At 35.5% G+C, this 22,404-nt stretch overlaps 1 protein-coding gene across 3 annotated transcripts in view; it reads right to left on the minus strand.

The window, feature by feature from the left end:
• The window catches only part of AFF4 (ALF transcription elongation factor 4), a 98,811-nt gene that overhangs the window by 38,037 nt on the left and 38,370 nt on the right, over positions 1 to 22,404 (minus strand). For 2 of the 3 annotated variants that reach the window (XM_040444462.1, XM_040444460.1), the window contains exons 4-5: positions 22,165 to 22,209; positions 18,134 to 18,220 (exon numbers count right to left, since the gene is read on the minus strand). In XM_040444462.1, coding sequence (XP_040300396.1) covers positions 18,134 to 18,220; positions 22,165 to 22,209 — 132 coding nt within the window. The remainder of the gene's footprint in view (positions 1 to 18,133; positions 18,221 to 22,164; positions 22,210 to 22,404) is intronic. The other variant, XM_040444461.1, reaches the window with a different exon arrangement.

Below are 22,404 nucleotides of genomic sequence, written 5' to 3' on the forward strand. Positions count from 1 at the left end.
AGACAGAGAAAGACAAAGCACGAGGTGGGGAGGGGCAGATAGAGAGGGAAACACAGAATCTGAAGCAGGCTCCAGGCTCTGAGCTGTTAGCACAGAGCCCAACGTGGTGCTCGAACCCACCAACCATGAGATCATGACCTGAGTCAAAGACAGACACTTAACCGACTGAGCCATCCAGGTGCCCCATAGGCTAAAACAATATTTAATGCTCATGAGAACCCTGATGAAAATAAAGAAATAAAGAACATTAACTGGATTTACAAAATGGGCCACTAGTGGTCATAATGAAAATGGTTTTGGTGAGGTGTAAAAGCAACATCAGACTAGGTTGAGGAGTAAGTGAAGGAAAGCATATAGACAGCAAATTTGAACCACTTTTTAAGTAAGTTTAACTCTAAAGAGTACTGGATGGAGAATAACATGGAATAGAGGAATTTATTTGTTGTGCTGTTTTTAAATGGCACAGATCAAGGATGTTTAAGTGAATGATAAGGATTTAATAAATCAGCTCTCCAAATATGTTCCTAAACTCAACTTCTCCTCTACCACTAGCCACATGTGAACTGCTCTTTCACATCTGTTAATGAGTGTGAAATCCGCCCTCTTGGGTGCTCCTTACCTTCCTGTGCTTCTAGCACCCTTATACTTCTCCTTTAAAGCCCAGTTGGTGCCATCATCCTTAGGATGCCATCTCCAAATTCCATAAGTATCAAAACTTTCTCCCTTTTCTGTCCTCTCGGTGGACCCAGTTCATATGGTTAACACACAAAGAATGAATACCTATTAAAGTTATGTAGGAAGCTTTAAACTGTTTTACACACAAAGGTGTATTCATTAAAAATTCAGAGACTGAGATGAACTATAAAAAAGCAAAACCTGACTTACAAAAGCAACTCAACCAAAGCAATCATCACTAAGTAGCTAACTGAAGTTATTTCAAACACATTACCTGAATATTTATATCCAAATCCAGTAAACAAACATTTACTGAATGGCTATATATGCCAGGAACTATTCTAGGCATTGGCACATACTATTCTAATTGCGTTTGTTAAATACCAATCTTAGTTAGAACAAGGGTAACATCTAAATGATTCAATGCTAGGGACGCCCGGGTGGCTCAGTCGGTTGAGCGACAGACTCTTGATCTTGGCCAGGTCATGATCTCATGGTTCGTAAGTTTGAGCCCTGTGTCCACCTCGTGCTGAAAGTGCAGAGCCTGCTTGAGATTCTCTCTCCTCTCTGTCTCTCCCAGCTCACATCCTCTCTATCAATAAAATAAACTTAAAAAAAAAAAAAAGATTCAATGCTATACCTCTGAAGTACTATCTATAATACTGCCAGGTAGTGTTTCAAACATACAGTAAATATGTGCAAGGTCAGTCAAAAGCTTTAGTATGCTTCAAACTATCATTGGAAAATCTACCAACCTATCTCCAACTACACCCATCTAATCTGCTTTCCTTCCTATGATAAAGAAAGACCTAATTGTGCTCTATTCTAAAGCTAATATCCTCCATCACAGCACTGAATCTCAACCTCTCTAATGGAGACTTCTTAAGGTTACCAGCTGTCTTTCCCAGGTATCATTTGTTTTTCCTTTTTTACTAAAACATCATGATCAGAACAGATGATATATATGATATATAAAAAACCCTTATCTTATAAAAATACTCACCTGACAACATCACTATACCCTTCTTGGCACCATCACATTTCCCAGCTCCCTTTTACAATGTGTCAAAAGAAAATCTTCTTTTATATGTTCATCATCTCCAACATCTTTTGGGCCGCTGCAATCATTCTTTTACCCTCAGCTTTCTAACTAAAAGTGTTTATTTTTTTTAATTTTTTTCAATATATGAAATTTATTGTCAAATTGGTTTCCATACAACACCCAGTGCTCATCCCAAAAGGTGCCCTCCTCAATACCCATCACCCACCCTCTCCTCCCTCCCACCCCCCATCAACCCTCAGTTTGCTCTCAGTTCTCAACAGTCTCTTATGCTTTGGCTCTCTCCCACTCTAACCTCTTTTTTTTTTTTCCCTTCCCCTCCCCCATGGGTTTCTGTTAAGTTTCTCAAGATCCACATAAGAGTGAAACCATGTGGTATCTGTCTTTCTCTATATGGCTTATTTCACTTAGCATCACACTCTCCAGTTCCATCCACGTTGCTACAAAAGGCCATATTTCATTCTTTCTCATTGCCACATAGTATTCCATTGTGTATATAAACCACAATTTCTTTATCCATAACTAAAAGTGTTTATATCAGCAATAAAAAAATACATTGTCAAATCTCTTACCTGGAACATAGTAAGAACTTAATAAATATATGCTTGACAAATAAACACATAAACATCAAATCTATAGACATGAAAGCCATAATGTCTGCGATCAAAAATATGTTAAATGGGATTAACAACAGATTAGACACTACAGAACAAAAGATTATTGAAACTGAAGATTTAACAATAGAAACTACCCATAAATGAAACAACAAAAGATAAAAGATTTTAAAAAATGAACAGTGCATTCATGAGCTATGGAACAACTTCAAGAGGCCTAATATATATGTAAATGGAGTCCTAGAAGTAAAGGAGAAAAGGGGAAGAGGGAGTACAGAGAAATATCTTGAGAAACTAATGCAAAAATTTCCCAAATGTAATAAAAACTATAAACCCAAAGTTTCAAGAAGCTAAAAGCCACCCCCGAGCACAAAAAAAAAGATGAAAAGACCCAAGACAACTCAAAAGTGAACAGCTTAAAATCAGTGATAGAGACAAAAAGAATCTTAAAAGCAGCCAGAAGGAAAAAAAAGACACCTTATATACAAAGAAAGAAAAAAGGCAATAAAGGATATCTCATATACAATGCAATCCAGAAGACAATGGACAACAGTTATAACCTAGCATTCTATAATCAGCAAAAATACCTGAAGAAAAAAGGTAAAATAAAAATGTCAGATACACAAAAGCTGAAAGCATTCATCTATCACAAGCAGACAAGCATTAAAAGAAATGTTAAGGGGCGTCTGGGTGGCTCAGTCGGTCAAGCGTCCGACTTCAGCTCAGGTCATGATTTGACACTCCGTGAGTTCGAGCCCTGTGTCGGGCTCTGTGCTGACAGTTCAGAGCCTGCAACCTGCTTCAGATTCTGTGTCTCCCTCTCTCTCTGCCCCTCCCCTGCTGAAGCTCTGTCTCTGTCTCAAACATAAATAAAAACATTTAAAAAATTTTTTTTAAAAGTTACAAGGGAGTCCTCCAAGGGCACCTGGGTGGCTCAGTAGTAGATTAAGTGGCTGACTCTTGATTTTGGCTCAGGTAATGATCTCACGCTGGGTTTATGAGTTTGAGCCCCGTGTCTGGCTCCGCACTCAAAGTATGGAGCCTGCTTTGGATCTTCTGTCTCTCTGCCCCTCCCCTTCGTACACACTCTCTTTCTCTCAAAAATAAATAAATGTTAAAAAAAATTATTAAAAAAATAAGCTACACTGGTTATATTAATATCAAAGTAAATTTTATAGCAAAGATTATCATAAGAATTAAAAGGAGTCAGTTCCTAACGATAAAGGTTATCATTCACGTAGAATTAATAACAATCCCAAATGTTTATGCACCTAAAAAAAAAAACTTCTTAAAAATATGAAGAAAGAAACAAGAGAAAATTCAAAATCATAAATTCAAACTTATTGGAGATTAACTATAAGTCTCAATAAATGATAGAACAAGTAGAATTAAAATGAGTAAGAAAATAGAAAACTGAATACTATAAACCAACTTGATGTTGACATTTACAAAACATTCCAATGAACAACAGCAAAATATGTATTCAAATGTACACAAACATTTGCTAAAAGAAGTAATACTCTGGGCCATGAAGTAAGTTATAATAAATGTAAAAGGATTCCAGTCACACAAAGCACATTCTCTGACCAAAATGGAATTAAGCCACAAGTAACAGAATATATTCTGTAACAGAAAATATACAGCAAGATCTCCAAATATTCAAAAACAAAATGACACTTCAAAATAATCCACGGAATAAAGAAGAAATCAAAAAGGAAATCAGAACACATTTTGACCTGAATAAAACTGAAAACACATTTCAGAATTTGTGGGATGCAAATAAAATGTTACACAGAGAGAAATTTATAGCACTAACAGCGTGTATTATAAAGTAAGAAAGATCTCACATCAATAACCTTAGCATCCTCTTTAAGAATATTTTTTAAAAGAAGTATAAATAAAATAAAATGAAAGCAGAACAAGAAAGTAATACAGATGACAATGGAAATCAATGCAACAAAAACCAAAACCAATGAAGGAGAAAAAGCCGATTTTTAGAAGATTAATACAACTGAAAAACCTCAAGCCAGAAGAAAAATAGGAGAATCAAATTACCAATAACAGGAATAAGAGAAGTGGCATCATAAGAGATATAAAAATTATAATAAAGAAATATTATCAAAAATCAAAAACTTTATACCCATAAATTTAACAACTTTCACAATCAACAGATAAACTGAACAAGTTGCTTGAAAAAATACAAACTACCAAAACACATTCAAGAGAAACAGATAATACGAATAGCCCTAGATCTATTAGTAAATATAATATTGAGTTAAACACTATACTATAAACAAAACTCAAAACTCAAAGGGTTTCACTGGTGAATTCTAACAAACATGTAAGGAAGAAATAATACCAATTCTATACAAACTATTCCAGAAAATAGAGGAGGGAGTTATGTCCCATCTCATTCTATAAGGCTGGCATTACTCTGATACCAAAACCCAGCAAAGACATAATAAGAAAATAAAATGACAGACCAAAAACATAGATGTAAATTTTTTTGTAAAAATTCTTTTTAAAATTTTTTGAAAATCAAATCGACATATAAAACAGGTAATATATAATAACAAAGTGAAGTTTCTACCAGGAAGGCAATACTGGTTTAAATTTTTAAAATTAATCAATGTAATTTACCATATCACAAACCAAAAAGGAAAATCATAGGATTACATCAATAGATTCAAAGAAAGCATTCAACAAAATCCAAAATTCACTACTGATAAGAACACTCAGGCAAATGTGAATAGAAGGGAACCTCCTCAATTTAATAAATGACATCTGTGAAAATTCCACAGCTAAAATCATACTTAATGATGAAAGACTGAATACTTTCCCCTCTAAAATGAAAAACAAGTCAAGAAAGTTTACTCTAACCACTTCCAGTCAACACTTTATTAAAGGTTCTAGCCAGCGCAATAAAGCAAGAATAAGAAATGAGGCATCTGGTTTGAAACTAAAGTTGTAACAACACCCTTTATTCACACATGGCATGATTGTCTAAATAAAAATTCTATGGTAGCTACAAAAATGCTACTAGAACTAAATACATTCATCAAGGTTTCAATATAAAAAATAAAATAATAAATGAAATGTATCTTTATAAACTAGCCAGGAAAAGCAGATACTGAAAAAAAATTTCCAAGTTTTTGTTTTAAGTGTATTTATTTTGGGGTGCTTGGGTGGCTCAGTCAGTTAAGTATTCGACTTCAGCTCAGGTCATGATCTCACAGTCTGTGAGTTCAAGTCCCACTTTGGACTCTGTGCTGAAAGCTTAGAGCCGAGAGCCTGCTTCAGACTTTTTGTCTTCGTCTCTCTCTGCCCCTCCCCCGCTCACGCTCTGTCTCTCTCTCTCAAAAATAAACATTAAAAAAGACAAATAAGGGGCGCCTGGGTGGCGCAGTCGGTTAAGCGTCCGACTTCAGCCAGGTCACGATCTCGCGGTCCGTGAGTTCGAGCCTCGCGTCGGGCTCTGGGCTGATGGCTTGGAGCCTGGAGCCTGCTTCCGATTCTGTGTCTCCCTCTCTCTCTGCCCCTCCCCCGTTCATGCTCTGTCTCTCTCTGTCCCAAAAATAAATAAAAAAAAACGTTGAAAAAAAAAATTAAAAAAAAAAAAAGAGTCCGACTTCAGCCAGGTCACGATCTCGCGGTCTGTGAGTTCAAGCCCCGCGTTGGGCTCTAGGCTGATGGCTCAGAGCCTGGAGCCTGTTTCCGATTCTGTGTCTCCCCCTCTCTCTGCCCCTCCCCGTTCATGCTCTGTCTCTCTCTGTCCCAAAAATAAATAAACGTTGAAAAAAAAAAAAAAAGACAAGTATATAAACTTAAAAAAAAAATTTTTTTTAAGTTTATTTATTTTGAGAGAGACAGATGAGTGGGGGAGGGGCAAAGAGAGAAGGGGAGAGAGAGAACCACAAGCAGGCTCCTTGCTGTCAACGCAGAGCCTGACACAAGGATCGAATCCACAAACTGTGAGATCATGACCTGAGCAAAAACCAAGAGTCGGATACTTAGCCAACTGAGTCACCCAGGGGCCCCACATATATTGAACATTTTTAAACAAAATACCATTTATAATAGCATTAAAAAATGAAATGCTTAGAGGTAACTCTGATAGAAAGTGTGGAACACCTAGATATTGAAAACTATAAAATAACGACAAATTAAATTATACCTAGGTAAATAGAGAAGAAGATAAGTGCTATGGGCCAGAAGACTCAATACTGTTAAGATGGCAATTCTCCCCAACTGATTCATAAACCCAATGCAATCTCTATCAAAACCCTAAAGGCTTTTATGCTGAAAATAACAGGTTAGTTGTAAAATTCATACTAAAATGCAAAGGACCTTGAAAAATCAAAATAATTTTGAAAAATGGTAATATGATTGGAGGATTTACATCACTATTGCTTCATATTATTCACGTCAGATAATCAAGACAGGTTGGTACTGATATCATGATAGTCAAAGAGATTAATGAAATAGAATACAGTCAGAAATGCACCACATATATAGTCAAGTGCAAGTGTTAAGGCAATTCCATGCAGAGAAACAAGTTTTTTAAACACTGATGATGAAAATGGACAGCTATACACAAAAAATAAACTTTCATCCATACCTGTACCATATACAAAAATTACTTTAAAATGAATCACAGACCTAAATGTAAAGCCCAAAACTATAAGAAGTTTAAAAAAATACATAGGAGAATGTGGGTTAGGGAAAATTTCTTAGACACCAAAAAACATGATCTGTAAACTAAGAAACTCATGAATTGGAACTCATCAATACTAGCAACTTCTCCTCTTCAAAAGATATAGTTAAGAGAATGAAAAAGGAAGCTACTTACTGGGGTTGGAGGGATGTACAAATCTCTTATCCGATAATGGACTTGAAGCCAGAAAACAGAAAATACTCTCAAACTCACTAAGAAGAGGACAACATCCAATAAAAGATGGGCAAAAGTTTTTTAAAGTGCACCAAGGAAGATAATATACAAATGACAAATAAGTACATGAAAAGATGCTCAACATCATTTGTCACTAGAGAAATAAAAATTAAAACCACAATGAGGCGGCACTCCTACACAATTACTACAAGGCCTAAAATTTAAAAAGACTGGCCATAACAAGCATTGGTTAAATATGGGGAGCAAATGAAACTCTCATATATTGCTAGTAGGAATACAATATGGTTCAATCATTTTGGAAAACATTATGAGCTATTCTTAAAAGTTAAATGTATATTAACCATCTATTCAAAGGTATTTACTGATGAGAAATAAAAGCATGTGCCCATATAAAGATTTGTACACAAATTTTTACAGCAGCTTTATTTTTAACTAAAAACCATAAATAGCCCAAATGTCCATCAGTAGATGAATGGGTAAACAAACTGGTAAAATTATAAAACGTGAACACGACTTAGCATTAAAAATAATGATTTTCACATACAATACTATGGATGAATCTCAAAATAACTGTGCTGAAAGAAACCAGAGCCAAAAAGAGTACATATATTATTATTCTATTTATGTACAATTCTCAAAAATGCAAACTAATGTATAGCGATAGAAATCAGATTAGTGTTTGATTAGGGATGGGAAGGGTAGAGAGAGTACAAGGAAGAGAACATTGTAAAGGATCATAAGTAAACCTTTGGGGTGCACCAACAAAACAAAGGATAAAAACCATATGATCATTTCAACAGATTCAGAAAAAGCATTTGACAAAGTACAACATCCATTCATGGTAAAAATCTTCTGCAGGGGTGCCTGGGTGGCTCAATCAGTTAAGTGTCCAACTCTTGATTTTGGCTCAAGTCATGATCTCACGGTTCATGAGATCAAGCCCCATGTTGGACTCTGCACTGACAGAGGGAAGCCTGCTTGGGATTCAATCCCTTCTCTCTCTCTCTGCCCCTCACTCACTTGTGGTCACTCTCTCTCTCAAGATAAAGAAATAAACATTTAAAAAAAGAAATAAAAAGCACAGTTAAAATATCTTCTACAAAGCAGGTTTAAGGGGGGGCATACCTCAACATAATGGCCATATAGGAAAAACCCACAGCTAACATCACCCTCAATGGTAAGTTTTGTTTTTGTTTTTTTTTTTTTTAACCTGTGTTGTGGTCCTTTATTATTTTTTTTTAATATAAAATTTATTGTCAAATTGGCTACCATACTCAATGGTAACTTTTAAAAACAAAGTTTTGGGGCGCCTGGGTGGCTCAGTCGGTTGAGCGTCCGACTTCAGCTCAGGTCACGATCTCGCGGTCCGTGAGTTCAAGCCCCGCGTTGGGCTCTGGGCTTATGGCTCAGAGCCTGGAGCCTGCTTCCGATTCTGTATCTCCCCCTCTCTCTGCCCCTTCCCCGTTCATGCTCTGTCTCTCTCTGTCTCAAAAATACATAAACGTTAAAAAAAAATTTTTTTTTAAAAAAACAAAGTTTTTCCCCTAAGATCAGGAACAAGACAGAGATGCCCCCCTCACCAATTTCATTCAACAGAGTACTAGAAGTCCTAGCCACAGCAATCAGACAAGAAAAAGAAATAAAACATATCCAACTTGGTAAGGAAGAATTAAAACTTTCATCATTTGCAGGATGACATGATATACAGAAAACCCTAAGACTCGACCAAAAAAACTACTAGATCTGATAAATGAATTCAGTAAGATCACAGGATACAAAATCAATACACAGAAATCTGTTGCATTTCTATACATTAATAATGAAGTCGCAGAAAGAGAAATTAAAACAATTCCATTTACGGTTGCACCAAAAATAATAAAATACCTAGGAATAAATTTAACCAAGGAGATGAAAGACATGTACTCTGAAAACTACAAAACACTGAGGAAAGACAACACCAACAAATGGTAAGATATTCCATGATCACGGATTCAGAGAACAAATACTGTTAAAATATCCATACTATCCAAAGCAATCTACAAATTGAATGCAATCCCTATCAAAATACTGATAGCATTTTCCACAGAACTAAAACAAATAATCCTAAAATTTGTATGGAACTACAAAAGACCCCAAACAGCCACAACAATCTTGAAAAAGAACAAAACTAGAGGTATCACAACCCCAGGTTTCAAGATACACTACAAAGCTATAGTAATCAAGACAGTGTGGCACTGGCACAAAAAAAGGCACATAGGTCAATGGAACAGAATAAAGAACCCAGAAATAAACCCATGATTATATGGTTAATTAATCTACAATGAAGGATCCAAGAATATGCAACGGGAAAAAAGTCTCATCAACAAATGGTGCTGGCAAAACTGGACAGCTACATGCAAAAGAATGAAATTGGACCACTTTCACACCAATTTTGTGTATTTTAAATAAACTCAAAATGGATTAAAGCCCTAAATGTGAGACCTGAAACCATAAAAACCCAAGAAGAGAACACAGGCAGTAATATCCCTGACTCCGTCAGTCACAACATTTTTCTAGATATGTCTCCTAAGGCAAGGGCAACAAAAGTAAAAATAAACTACTAGGACTATATCAAAATAAAAAACTGCAAAGCAGAGGAAGCAATCAACAAAACAAAAAGACAATCTACTGAATGGGAGAAGATATCTGCAAATGACATATCTAATAAGGGGTTAGTATCCAAAATATATAAAAAACTTATACAACTCAACACCAAAAAGCAAATAATCCAATTAAAAAATGGACAAAAGACAGGAACATACATTTCTTCAAAGAAGACATACAGATAGCCCACAGACACATGAAAAGATGCTCAACATCATTCATCATCAGTAAAATGCAAACCAAAACCACAATGAGATATCATCTCGCACCTGTCAGAATGGCTAAAATCCAAAACACAAGAGTTAAGATGGCAGAGAATGAGGGGGACCAGGATTGCCCTCATCCCTCAAACACAGCAGTACTGAGGTCAGAACACTTGGAACACCCACGAAATCAGTCTGTGGAGTGACAGAAAAATCTCCACAGGTAGATGGAGACAGCTTGGCGGGACAGATGTGCGTATATGCGAAATGGGGGAGATAAAACAACGTGGGCATGGAGGGGAGGGATCCCCCTGAGTGGAGAGAAAAAGGGAGAGAAAGAGAAGCTGTGGATTGCAGTACTGTTAGGACAAGAGAAAAACCTCTCCAGACTAGGGACTGGGGAAAGAGAAATACAGAGAGCACCAGTTTTACTTTGCAAACAGCTTTAGGAGCTAAAAATCAGAGGTTTCAAAAGACTTTCTCCAGACTGAGCTGCCGCCATGTGTGTGGGGTAGACAGGAGCCAGTCCCAGGGGTGGTAGTGAAAAAAACAAGAAACACATGGTGAGGATATGGAGAAAAGGGAACTCTTGTGTACTGTTGGTGGGAATGCAAACTGGTGCAGCGACTGTGGGAAGAATATGAAGGTTCCTCAAAAAATTAAAAAAAGAACTACCCTACGATTCAGTAATCACACTACTGGGTATTTACCCAAAGAGTACAAAAACATTAATTCAAAAAGACACACACACCCCTATGTATACTGCAGCATTACTTCCAACAGCCAAATCATGGAAGTGGCCCAAGTATCCATCAATAGATGAATGGATAAAGAACAGATGGTATATACATACAATGGAGTATTACACAGCCATAAAAAAGAATGAAATCTTGCCATGTGAACAACATGGCTGGATCTAGAGAGTATAATGGTAATAAAGTCAGTCAGAGAAAGATAAAATACTATATGATTTCACTCATATTTGTAATTTAAGAAAACAAATGAACAAAGAAGGGACAGACAAAAAAAAACCCAGACTCTTAAATATGGAGAACAGATACTTACTAGAGGTGGGATGGGTAGGAGGATGGGTGAAATAGGTGAAAGGGATTAAGAGTAGACTTATAATGAGCACTGAGTAATGTAAAGAATTGTTGAATTACTATATGGTACGTCTGAAACTAATATAATCCTATGTTAATTATACTGGAATTAAAAAAAAATTTAGGGGTGAGTGGGTGGCGCAGTCAGTTGAGCAACCCACTTTGTCTCAGGTCGTGATCTCATGGCTCATGGGTTCAAGCCCCACGTCAGACTCTTGTGTTGAAAGCTTGGAGCCTGGAGCCAGCTTCGGATTCTGTGTCTCCCTCTCTCACTCTGTCCCTCCCCTGCTTGTGTACTCCCTCTTTCAAAAATAAATATAAACATTTTTTAAACAAATAAATAAACTAAAATTAAAATTAAAAAAATTTAAAGAGAAACATTTGAGGGTAACTGATTTATTAACTGTACTATGATGATGGTTTCACAGGTTTACATGTAAGTCAAAATATCAAATTTAAATTTAAAATATGTGCTGTATATTGATATCGTTAATCCTTAAAAAAGTCATTTAACATACTCAGCTGTTTAAAATGTAAGAAATAATAATGTATTGTGAAGTTTATAACATATAGCTAAGCAACATGTATTATAAAAGCAGAAAGAATAAAAAAGAGGGAAATGAAGTTAAACTGTTGCAAGGCAACTAACCCGTATGTGAAATGACATACTGTTTTAAAATAATTGTGTATGATGTTGTAAGCCCTTGAGCAACCACACACACACACATATACACAGGTCTAGAGAACTCACACTTCCCTGATTTCAAAATTTACTACACAACTATAGTAATCAAGACAGTGTGACACTGCCATAAGAACAGACAGATCAGTGAAAAAGAACGCAAGAGTACACAAAAATCCCTCACATTTATGGTCAATTTATTTTCCATAGGGTGCCAACGTGATTCAATGGGCAAAGAACAGTCTTCTCAACAAATGGTGCAGGGACAACTGGATACACACATGCAAAATAATGAAGTTGGACACTTATCTCACACCAAATATAAAAATTAACTCGAAATGATCAAAAACCTAAATATAAGAGGTAAAACTATAAATTCATATAAGAAAATATAGACGTCAATCTTCATTACTTTGAACTGTGCACTGGTTTCTTAGATATGACATCAAAAACACAAACAAAAACAACAAAAGATAAACTGGACTTCATCAAAACTAAAAGATTTTTGGGCTTTAAAAAACACCATCAAGATAGCAAAAAAGACAACCCACAGAATGGGAGAACATTTTTGCAAATCATACATCTGACAAGGGACTACACTCTAAGATATAGAAAAAACTGGGATGAATAATAAAAAGACAACCCAATTTAAAAATCAGCAAAATATGGGACACCTGGGTGGCTCAGTCGGTTAAGAGTCCAACTTCACTCAGGTCATGATCTCACAGTTCAAGAGTTCGAGCCCTGCATTGTGCTCTGTGCTGACAGCTCAGAGCCTGAAGCCTGCTTCAGATTCTATGTCTCTGTCTCTCTCTGCACCTCCCCCACTTGCACTCTATCTTTCTCTCAAAAATAAATAAACATTAAAAATCAGCAAAATAGGGGCGCCTGGGTGGCGCAGTCGGTTAAGCGTCCGACTTCAGCCAGGTCATGATCTCGCGGTCCGGGAGTTCGAGCCCCGCGTCAGGCTCTGGGCTGATGGCTCAGAGCCTGGAGCCTGTTTCCGATTCTGTGTCTCCCTCTCTCTCTGCCCCTCCCCTGTTCATGCTCTGTCTCTCTCTGTCCCAAAAATAAATAAACGTTGAAAAAAAAATTAAAAAAAAAAATCAGCAAAATATCTAACAGATATCTCTCCAGATAAGATACACAAAGGCCCTAGAAGCCCATAAAAAGATTCTCAACATCACTAGCCATCAGGGAAATTAATATCAAAACCACAAGGACAAACCACTTCACACCCACTTAAAATAGCTAGAAGGGTAATAACAACTTGGCCAGGATTTGAAGAAACTGTAAGGCTCATACACTGCTGGTGGAAATATAAAATGTAGCAACCACTTTGGAAAAACATGAGGTAGTTCCTCACAAGATTAAACATGGTTACAATATAACCCAGCAATTCTACTCCTAGGTATATAAAACCAAGTGAAAACAACTGAAAACATATGTCTACACAAGCATTTCTACACTCACGTTTATAGCAGCAATTTTCATAATAGCCAAAAAATGAAAACAACCCAAATGCCAAACAACTGATAAAAAGATAAACAAAATGTGATATATCCATAAAATGAAATATACATTTAGCCATAAAATGGAACAAAATAATGATATATAACATAAACAAATCATGCCAGATGTAAAAATATCTGGTCATAAAAGACCACATATTGTATACTTCAATTTATATGAAATGTCTAGAAGAGGCAAATGAATAGAGAAATAATGTAGAGTAGTGACTGCTTTGGGGTTAGGGTATGAGACTGGAGGATACAGAAGGGTAACTGCTAAGTAGTATAGGGTTTCTTTTGGTGGTGATGAAAATGTTCTAAAATAATTGTGGTTATAGTTACATAACTATGAATATACTAAAAACCAGTTAACTGTATGTTTTAAATGAATTAACTGTATGGTATGTACGTTATGTACCTTAATAAAACTGTCACCAAAAAAAAAATTATGAATGGACTTGCATTCATAAGCCAGAACTATGAAATTAAGTTCAAAGTCTTTTGATAAACTCAAGCTTTAATTTTACAATTAAAAAAAAAGTATACCTATTAAATAATTCAAGATAGAATATTAAAAATAATTATTCAATCCAAAAGAACCTCAAAAAAAGAACAAAGAAAGAATTGTTGGGACAAATGGAAAACAAATAGCAAATAGTACATTTAACATTGTCAGGTACATTTAAACCCTACCATAAAAACAAAAAACAAAAACCCCTACAATATCAATATCAATTACTAGATTAAAAGGAAATGGTTTAAACACTCCAAGATTAAATGCTAGAGACCGGCAAACTAAAAAACCAAGACCCAAAATTATATGCTGACTATAAGAAACTCACTTCAGGGGCACCTGGGTAGCTCAGTCAGTCAAGCATCCGACTCTTGATTTCAGCTCAGGTCATAATCTCACGATTCAGGAGATGGAGCCTTACACTGCTATCAGCACAGAGCCTGCCTGGGATTCTTTCTCCCTCTTTCTCTCTCTCTCTCTGCCCCTCCCCTGCACATACACACTTGTGTGTGCACGCACTCTCTCTCAAAATAAACATTTAAGAAAGTCATTTAAATATGAAGCCACCAATAGATTAAAAATAAAAGAATAGAAAACGTTAAACCTTGTCAATAGTAAATTAAAAGAAAGCATGAATGGCTATATGAATCTCAGACAAAGTAGACTTCAGAACAAGTATTAATACCAGATATAAAAACCAACATCTCATGATGGGAAAAAAAAAGGTGGGGATCAAATTATCAGAAAGATATAGCAATCCTAAATGTGTACATACCTAATAAAAAAGCTTCAAAACACATGAACCCAAAATGGACCAAACTCAAAGAGGAAACAGAAAAATCCATAAATACAGGTGCAGATGTCAACACTCTCCTTTCATTACTTGATAGAATAGAAAGTGAGTAAAAATGTAGACGACTAATCACTCTCAACTAACTTGATCTGATATATACAGAACATATTCTATATAGTATACATAATGGTCACCAAGAAAGGTCATATAATGGCCATAAAACATTTAATAAATTTTTAAAAATTGGTATTATATAGCATATATTCTCTAACAAGAACATAAATAAATTAGAAAATTAGTAACAAAGGGTATGTGGAAAAATCCTCAAATATTTGAAAATAAAACCACATGCTTCTAAATAACCCATGGATCAAGGAAGAAGTCACACAGGAATAAAGAAATATTATGCAATGAATGATAATACAAACAATATAACACAATTTGTGAGATACACCTAAAGTAGGGCTCAGAGGTAAACTGTAGTTTTAGAGAAAACAAGAAAGGTTTTACAATCTACTATCTAAGCCTTCATTTGAAAAAGTTAAAAGAAAAGTACTCTTGGAACCAGTATTGTACTGTATGTTACCTAACTGTAATTTAAATTGAAAAAGAAAATAAAATAAAAAAAGAAGTTAAAAGTAAATGAAACTCACAATAAGTAGAATGAAGACAAGGAATAAGCAAAGAAATAGAAAACTGAAAAAAGTAAACTATGGTTCTTGGAAATGATCAGTAAAACTCATAAACCTAGCTAATCAAGGAAAATGAAAAAAAGAGAGAAAATGCAAATCACCAATAAAGGGAAAAAATGACCACTAGATATCCTAGAGGCATTAAAAGAATATTTATATTATTTACAAATAACTCTATGTCAACAAATTTGAGTACTTAGAGGAAACGGAAATTATAAAATTGACACAAGGAACAGAACATCTGAATAGCTCTTACATCTAATAAAAATTTTGAAATTATAATTTAATACCTTCCAATAAAGAGCACTATGGGCCCAGATGGCATCGCTGTTGAAGTGTATTAAAACATTCAAGGAAGAATTAATACTAAATTCCACAAACCAGTTCAGAATATAAAGATGAAGAGAACTTTTCCCTGTTCCTTTTAAAGAGCCAGCACTCCCAGATACCAAAATCAAATACAGACATTAAAGAAAACTACAAATAACACTCCCTACCTAGCTGGGCCACCCCCCCCCCCACACACACCCACCCCCACGGCAAAAGATTTGAACTGGCACTTCCAAAAGAATAGTCAATAAGCTCATAAAAAGAGGTTCAACATCATTAGTCATCAGGGAAATTACAAACTAAAACTAGTAGGAGATACCTCTGCGTGCCCAGTAAAATGGCTAAAACTCAATAGACAATACCAAATGCACACAAGGATGCAGAACAAATCAAACTATCATATACTACTGAGGGATGCGAGTGGGGTGAAGTAAAAGCGTGATACAATCACCTTGGAAAATATTAGGTTAGTATCAACTTAATATGAACTCAGCATATGACTCAGCAATTTGACTTTTTACCATATATCCCAGTATTTACCCTAGAAAAGAGAAAACTTAAGTCCACACAAAGACTTGTAAGTCACTATTTATAGATACTCTATTCTTAATAGCACAAATCTGGAAAAGACTCAAATGTTCATCAACAGGTAAATGGATACACAAATTCTGGTATTTTCATACAACACAAATAAAAAGAAACTCAGGGATAAAAAAGAACAAATTACTGATATGTTCATGAACATGGACAAATTCCAAAAATACATGCTGAACAAAAGAAGGCAAACATATATGCAAAAGAAATACACACTGCATGGCTTCCATTTATGTGAAATTCTAGAAAAAGCAAAACTTATCTGTAGCGACATGAAACATATCAGTAATTGTGAGGGCCAGTAGTGGGGGTGAAGCAGATTGCAAAGAAACATGAGGGGACTTGGCAGTGATGGAAATGTTCTAATTATTCAAAACTGCAATTACGTTAAAATAAAAAATGAGGGTGTGCTTATGATCCCGGGAAAGGAGAAAGCTTCTTTAATAAGACATTAAAAAATAAAAGCTTCGTGAAAGAGAAAATTCTACATATTCATCAAAATTAACATCTTCCGGACCACAATACTTAAAAAGACTCTAACTGGGAGATACATTTACAGCATATAGAAGAAATTATTAAATCCAGAATTCACAAAACAATACACACAAAAAGAAATCCTCCTAAAATATTTTAAGTGAAGGATGAAAGCCAAAGAGCAGAGGAAACAGGTAAATTCATCCACACAGAAATCACATGGATGACAAATGTGTAAAGAGATGGACCCCATGAGTAATCTTGGAAACGGAATACCATCTTGCACTCAAAAGACTGATGCTTAAAATAACAAATGGTGATGTGCATGTGAGGAATAATAGGGAATACAAGTGAGAGTACTGACTGGTACAACTGATATGGAGGGAATTTAAGAGTATATATTAAATATATAATCAATAATTCTACTTCTTACTTTTCACCCAAAAAAAACCTCATGCACACAAGAAGGCATGAAAAAGATACCCACTAAAGCAATGTTTATAGAAATGAAAACTTGGCAACAACTTAGATACCAAAGTAAAATAATTCAACTAAGATACATTTATACCATGGATACAAATAAAAGAAGTAAAATACCTCTATATGTAATATATTATCAGTATACAATAAAGATACATAATAACATGGAAAGGTCTTTCAGACCTATTGCTTATTAAAAATATAGAACAATAAACTGGTGCAGAAATAAAGTACATGAGAAAGTGCTTACATGTAATGATCACATATATATGTATGTAAATGCATATGAAAAGACTTGCAAAGGTATGTATGAAAGTAGCTCCGGTAAGATGGAGGAGGCAAAATTGGGGAAAGCTATTATCAGGGGTCCTGATCAAACTTCCACAAGGAAAATATATTCTTTTATTGTTCGTGTAAATATAAATTAATGTAAAAAAAAAAAAAAAGCATATCTGCTGACTGTAGATGAGCTTGGAACTGTTGTCTGAGGAACCTCCATCCATAGCACATATTTACAGTTGCTATGTCCAATTTGGAAAGGAGTTCCTCAGACAGTCTGAGAAGCCTTAACGCCTGCAGCTTAGAATACCATAACAGTTTCCAACAAACTTTGATGCCTTTTAATTCTCTTCCCAATTGCCTCCAAAGCTTTTTCAAGAACTTCTTAATCCAAGTCGCTCTTGATTCCGTTATCTTGTTTTATTTTCTTCATAGCAATTATCACTATCTGAACTTATGTATTTATTCACTGTCTCCCACTAGAATGGGAATGGCAAGACAATTTTGAATTCATATGATTTTAGTGAAGCCATTGAGAGTTTTCTAACAGAATCAAAGACACATGTTATTTACTTACCTTAGTTGGAAAAGGAAATTTGGAAGGTTCTGTTTTGCATGGTGTATGAATAGCCGTTAGAGGGGGAGGCCATGAATGCGTCATCTCCTGAAATGTAATTATTACAGTTTGTTTTCAACCAGTTCAAGGATAAAAGTTACATAGCTAAAAACCAGATTTATATTATAAATGCTGGTTTCATGGTAGCTCCTCCAAAAGTATACATATTTGATTGGTAAGTATTAATTAAGCACAATTGTGTGCAAAGCACTATGGGGGCAGGAAACAGTAAGATAAATAATATACACTCCCTGGCTTCAAGAAGCGTGGAGTTAGGATGCCGAAACCTGTGAAATGTCACAGAAATCAGCCTGTGATCAAACACAAGGCACACAGTACAATGCTATTGAGGAAGAGCCGGCTGTGAGAGCTGTGACGGGGGTAATAATAAGAAAAGGACGTAACACTGTGTGCCTGTAATGGGCCACCTACTGAGCTGTTTTACCTGTCTGTTCCTCATTTAGTACTCACAATGATATTAGGAGGTAGATACTGTTATTACCCTGACTCTGCGTAGGATGAAACTGAAGCACAGAAATTGTCCATTAAAAGTCACACACGTAGTAAGTAATGGACACACAGTTGCACCCTAGGAAGTCTGGCTGCAGAACCTATTAACTGATAGGAAGTTTTGGTCAGGTGGAGGAAATCAGAAGAGAGATATCAAAAGCACATGAAAAGGAAGACAGACAAGCAAGGCCATAAGTATGATTTCGTTCAATGCCTTCTGTTTAATCATATGCCAACTACATTCAAGTGGAGATTTGGATAAGATCACAATGTATATGTTAGAAGAGCAGGGGAAAGAGAGATAATCTGATTTAGAATAAGGAGGGAGTGTTTTATTTCTGGCATATAGCTCAAAGTAAGCCATCAGATAGACTGAGAAAATACAATAAATTAAAAGTGGTACAATTTTTAGGAATTTACTCTGTAGCTATACCCACATAGTTAGGTAAAAAAACATGTTCAAGGGGCCTATGCTTAAAAAATGGAAACAACCTACATATCCAACAGCACAGAATTACCAGACAGTCATACAATGGAACACCAAGCAGACAGTAAAATGAGTAATTTTAACTACTGATAGGAAATCATGTCCACAATATATTGTTAAGTGATAAATACAAATCATAGTCTATGTGCTAGTAAATGCTCATATGTGAAAAAAAATCTCTGGCTACCTGTGGGCAACAGAATGACAGGAGGAGGAAGGGACATGGGCATGTGATACAGTCTATACTACCTGAACCTCATAAAACAGCCACCTGCACTGTAATTGCTCTTTATCTTCTTACAACGCTTTATTTTTCAATGGCATTTCATGTTCTCAAATAATATTACATAGTTGATTATTTCCAATATCCTACTCTAGAACATCAATTCAAAGGGTGCAATACTATCATTATTATCACCACTGTATCCGAAGGGCTTGATAATGGCAGGTGCTCAATTAGTAAGCCTTGAATTAATCTTTTTTTATTTTACAATAAACATGTATCATTTTTAGATTAAAACGTTTTTTCTTTAAGTTCATGATGGAGTTCCTAGAAACAGGAGAACTACAAATATCAAGAAAACATGAAGGCAGTCAGGACCAGAAGTTCCTTACACACTGCATACAGGGAAAGGAAACAGAAACTCATGCACTCTAGGTTTTCAGTGTGCATTTTACACTTCAAATACCAAAGTACTCTCAACAGAAAATCTATGTAACTCCATCATTAAATGTCAGAGCACCTATTAAACCCAAGGCCATGGTGCCAAGCCCTGTATATACAAAATGTATAATAAATGGTCAGTAACATCAAAGAGTAATTAAATATAAGAAATCTAAGATTCTTCCAGGTATTATATCATGCATTTTTGAGGATGCAAGAGAAAAGATAAATGCTGTTAAACTTTTTCTATACATGGCAACTGAAAAATGCACACTATATGAGATTCAAAGGAAAGACTTATTTTTGTGATCTGATGGTCTGACATGGGGGAAAGAAGGATTTCACTGGGATTCTAAGAAAAAAATAGAATCTATATATGACTAAAGACTAAGGAGAAACATATTTCACCAAGTTTACTTTAAAAAGGTAAGAGCAAGTAAGTACATGCCTTAGTGAAACCAATTTGGCAAAAGTGGTGAATCAATAGCGAAAGAGGTTAGAACCGGCCTATAGGAGGTCTAGAATGTTGAAGCTGGACACTATTCTTTCTATGGGGCTTAGAGACTCACTGAAAACTTCTAAAAAGGAAATTAACTTATGAAGACAATGGATTAAAGAGAGAATCTGGTAGCAATATAGATGACAGAGGAGAAGGGAGACTCAAGGCAGAAAGGCAAAGCAAGGACTGTATATTGTAATTTTTGAAGCTCAAGGTGGCAGAAATGGAAATAAAGGAATGGTATTTCCAAGGAGTATTCAAAGCGTACATGTAGTTTTGTAATTAAACAGAAAATGAGAGAAAATGAAGATTTTACACTTATAAGCACATGAGAATGGTAGTACCACTAATAGAAGGAAGTCTAATAAATCTGCCTTTAGACATGATGAATCTAAAAAAAAAAACAGGGAGAAATGCAAATGGACACACAACTACGAGGCAAGGAAGAGACATAAACCACAACCCAAAGGAAGCTAGGCAGGAGATAAAGACTGAACTGCTAATAGTTGAAGCCATTAACAATAAAGGAAAATTAAGACAGAGCAAAAAGAAAAGGAGAAGCTAGAAAAAAGGACCCATATTTAAAAGATAAAAAGGGCACCTGGGTGACTCAGTTGGTTGAGCACCCAAGTCTTGATTTTGGCTCACGTCATGATCCCAGGGTTGTGGAATCGAGCCCCATGTCAGGCTCCATGCTAAGGATTCATTCTCTCTCTCTCTCTCTCTCTCTCTCTCTCTCTCTCCCTCTCTCCCTCCCTCCCTCCCTCCCTCCTCCCCAGACCCCCTTTCCCACTCTCTCTCTAAAATAAAAAATTTTTTTAATTTTTAATTTAAAAAATAAAAGAAGAGAAGACACAAAGGTTTCCAAAAGGCAGAGAATGAGACAAGGGTGGAAGGAAATAAAAACAGTGAAGCATAGTAACAGTCAAGGGAAGGAAGAATCAGGTTTCCAGAAGTAAAAAATAAAAATTCTTTAAAACAGCAGAAACAGCAGAGAACTCAAATGAAAGCCCCAGTGAAGGGGAAGATAATGACCTTAGACAAACAGGTTTAGCAGAATGATAGAAGTATATCAAAGACTGCAGTGGGCTGAAGAAAGGAAGGAGGGAATAAAGTGGAGGCAGCAAAGCAAGTAGTCTTTCAGAAGTATCCAGAGTGAAATGCACGTATAGACACAAAAACTCAGGAGCTTATGCAAAAAGTACAAGTAATATGTAACTTAACAGTTTTTCTCTATTGAGCCAAAAGCAGTCACTGTCACTCATTAATTTCCTGGACTTTCTCTTTTTCCGACAGACAACTTTTTCTTTTCCCAAAAGAGGAATACACATTTTGGTCACGTGTCACTTTTAAACATATTCCACTCAACACTCAAAATGAGCAATATTCAGAGGTCTTTCATTGTAGGATTTGACCAGTATGTACAGAAGAATTACAAAGCAAGTATTTTCAATGAAATGTTTTGACTGGTAATTACTGAGTTTTTTAGCACTTAAATTAACTGATCAGCCTTAGAAAGTGCAATTATATTTGCTTTCTTCCTCTTTTCAAGGCAAAGTATTAAACCTGGAATTTGCTTTACTTAAAAATGAAAAACAAACAAAACCAGTTCTTTGAGGGCAGACAGTAAACAAACCAATTGATTCAGAAACTAAGTATGAAAATAAGCAAAATAGAGTCAACTACTTTTTAAGGACATAATGAGGTTACGCATGTAAGCAATTTCCTGCTTCACATCCTTTGAGAAATATTGGGGAGAAGAGAGAAAAAGAGAGCAGAGCATCATAAATAAAAAAGACTGAAACTATAAAAAAAAAAAATCAACAACTTACTTTAAGAATTTCATCCACACAGCTCACATCACCAGAAGCAGATGCCTTAAGAGGAAAAGAAACACACATTAAATTTGGAGTCATTTATTATTAGATTTGTATCATTTTTGTACAGATTTGACAATATTGCTAGAAAGTGAATTAAATTTAAAGACATATTTATTGATCCCACTACTCTAAATCACCACACTAATTAGAACCTTTGGACAAAGTTCCTTTAATGTCAATTTTTCAAGCTCT

The sequence above is a fragment of the Herpailurus yagouaroundi genome, unplaced genomic scaffold, assembly GCF_014898765.1.
Source record: "Herpailurus yagouaroundi ecotype Mexico unplaced genomic scaffold, PumYag 192, whole genome shotgun sequence".
In the NCBI taxonomy this organism is placed as follows: domain Eukaryota; kingdom Metazoa; phylum Chordata; class Mammalia; order Carnivora; family Felidae; genus Herpailurus; species Herpailurus yagouaroundi.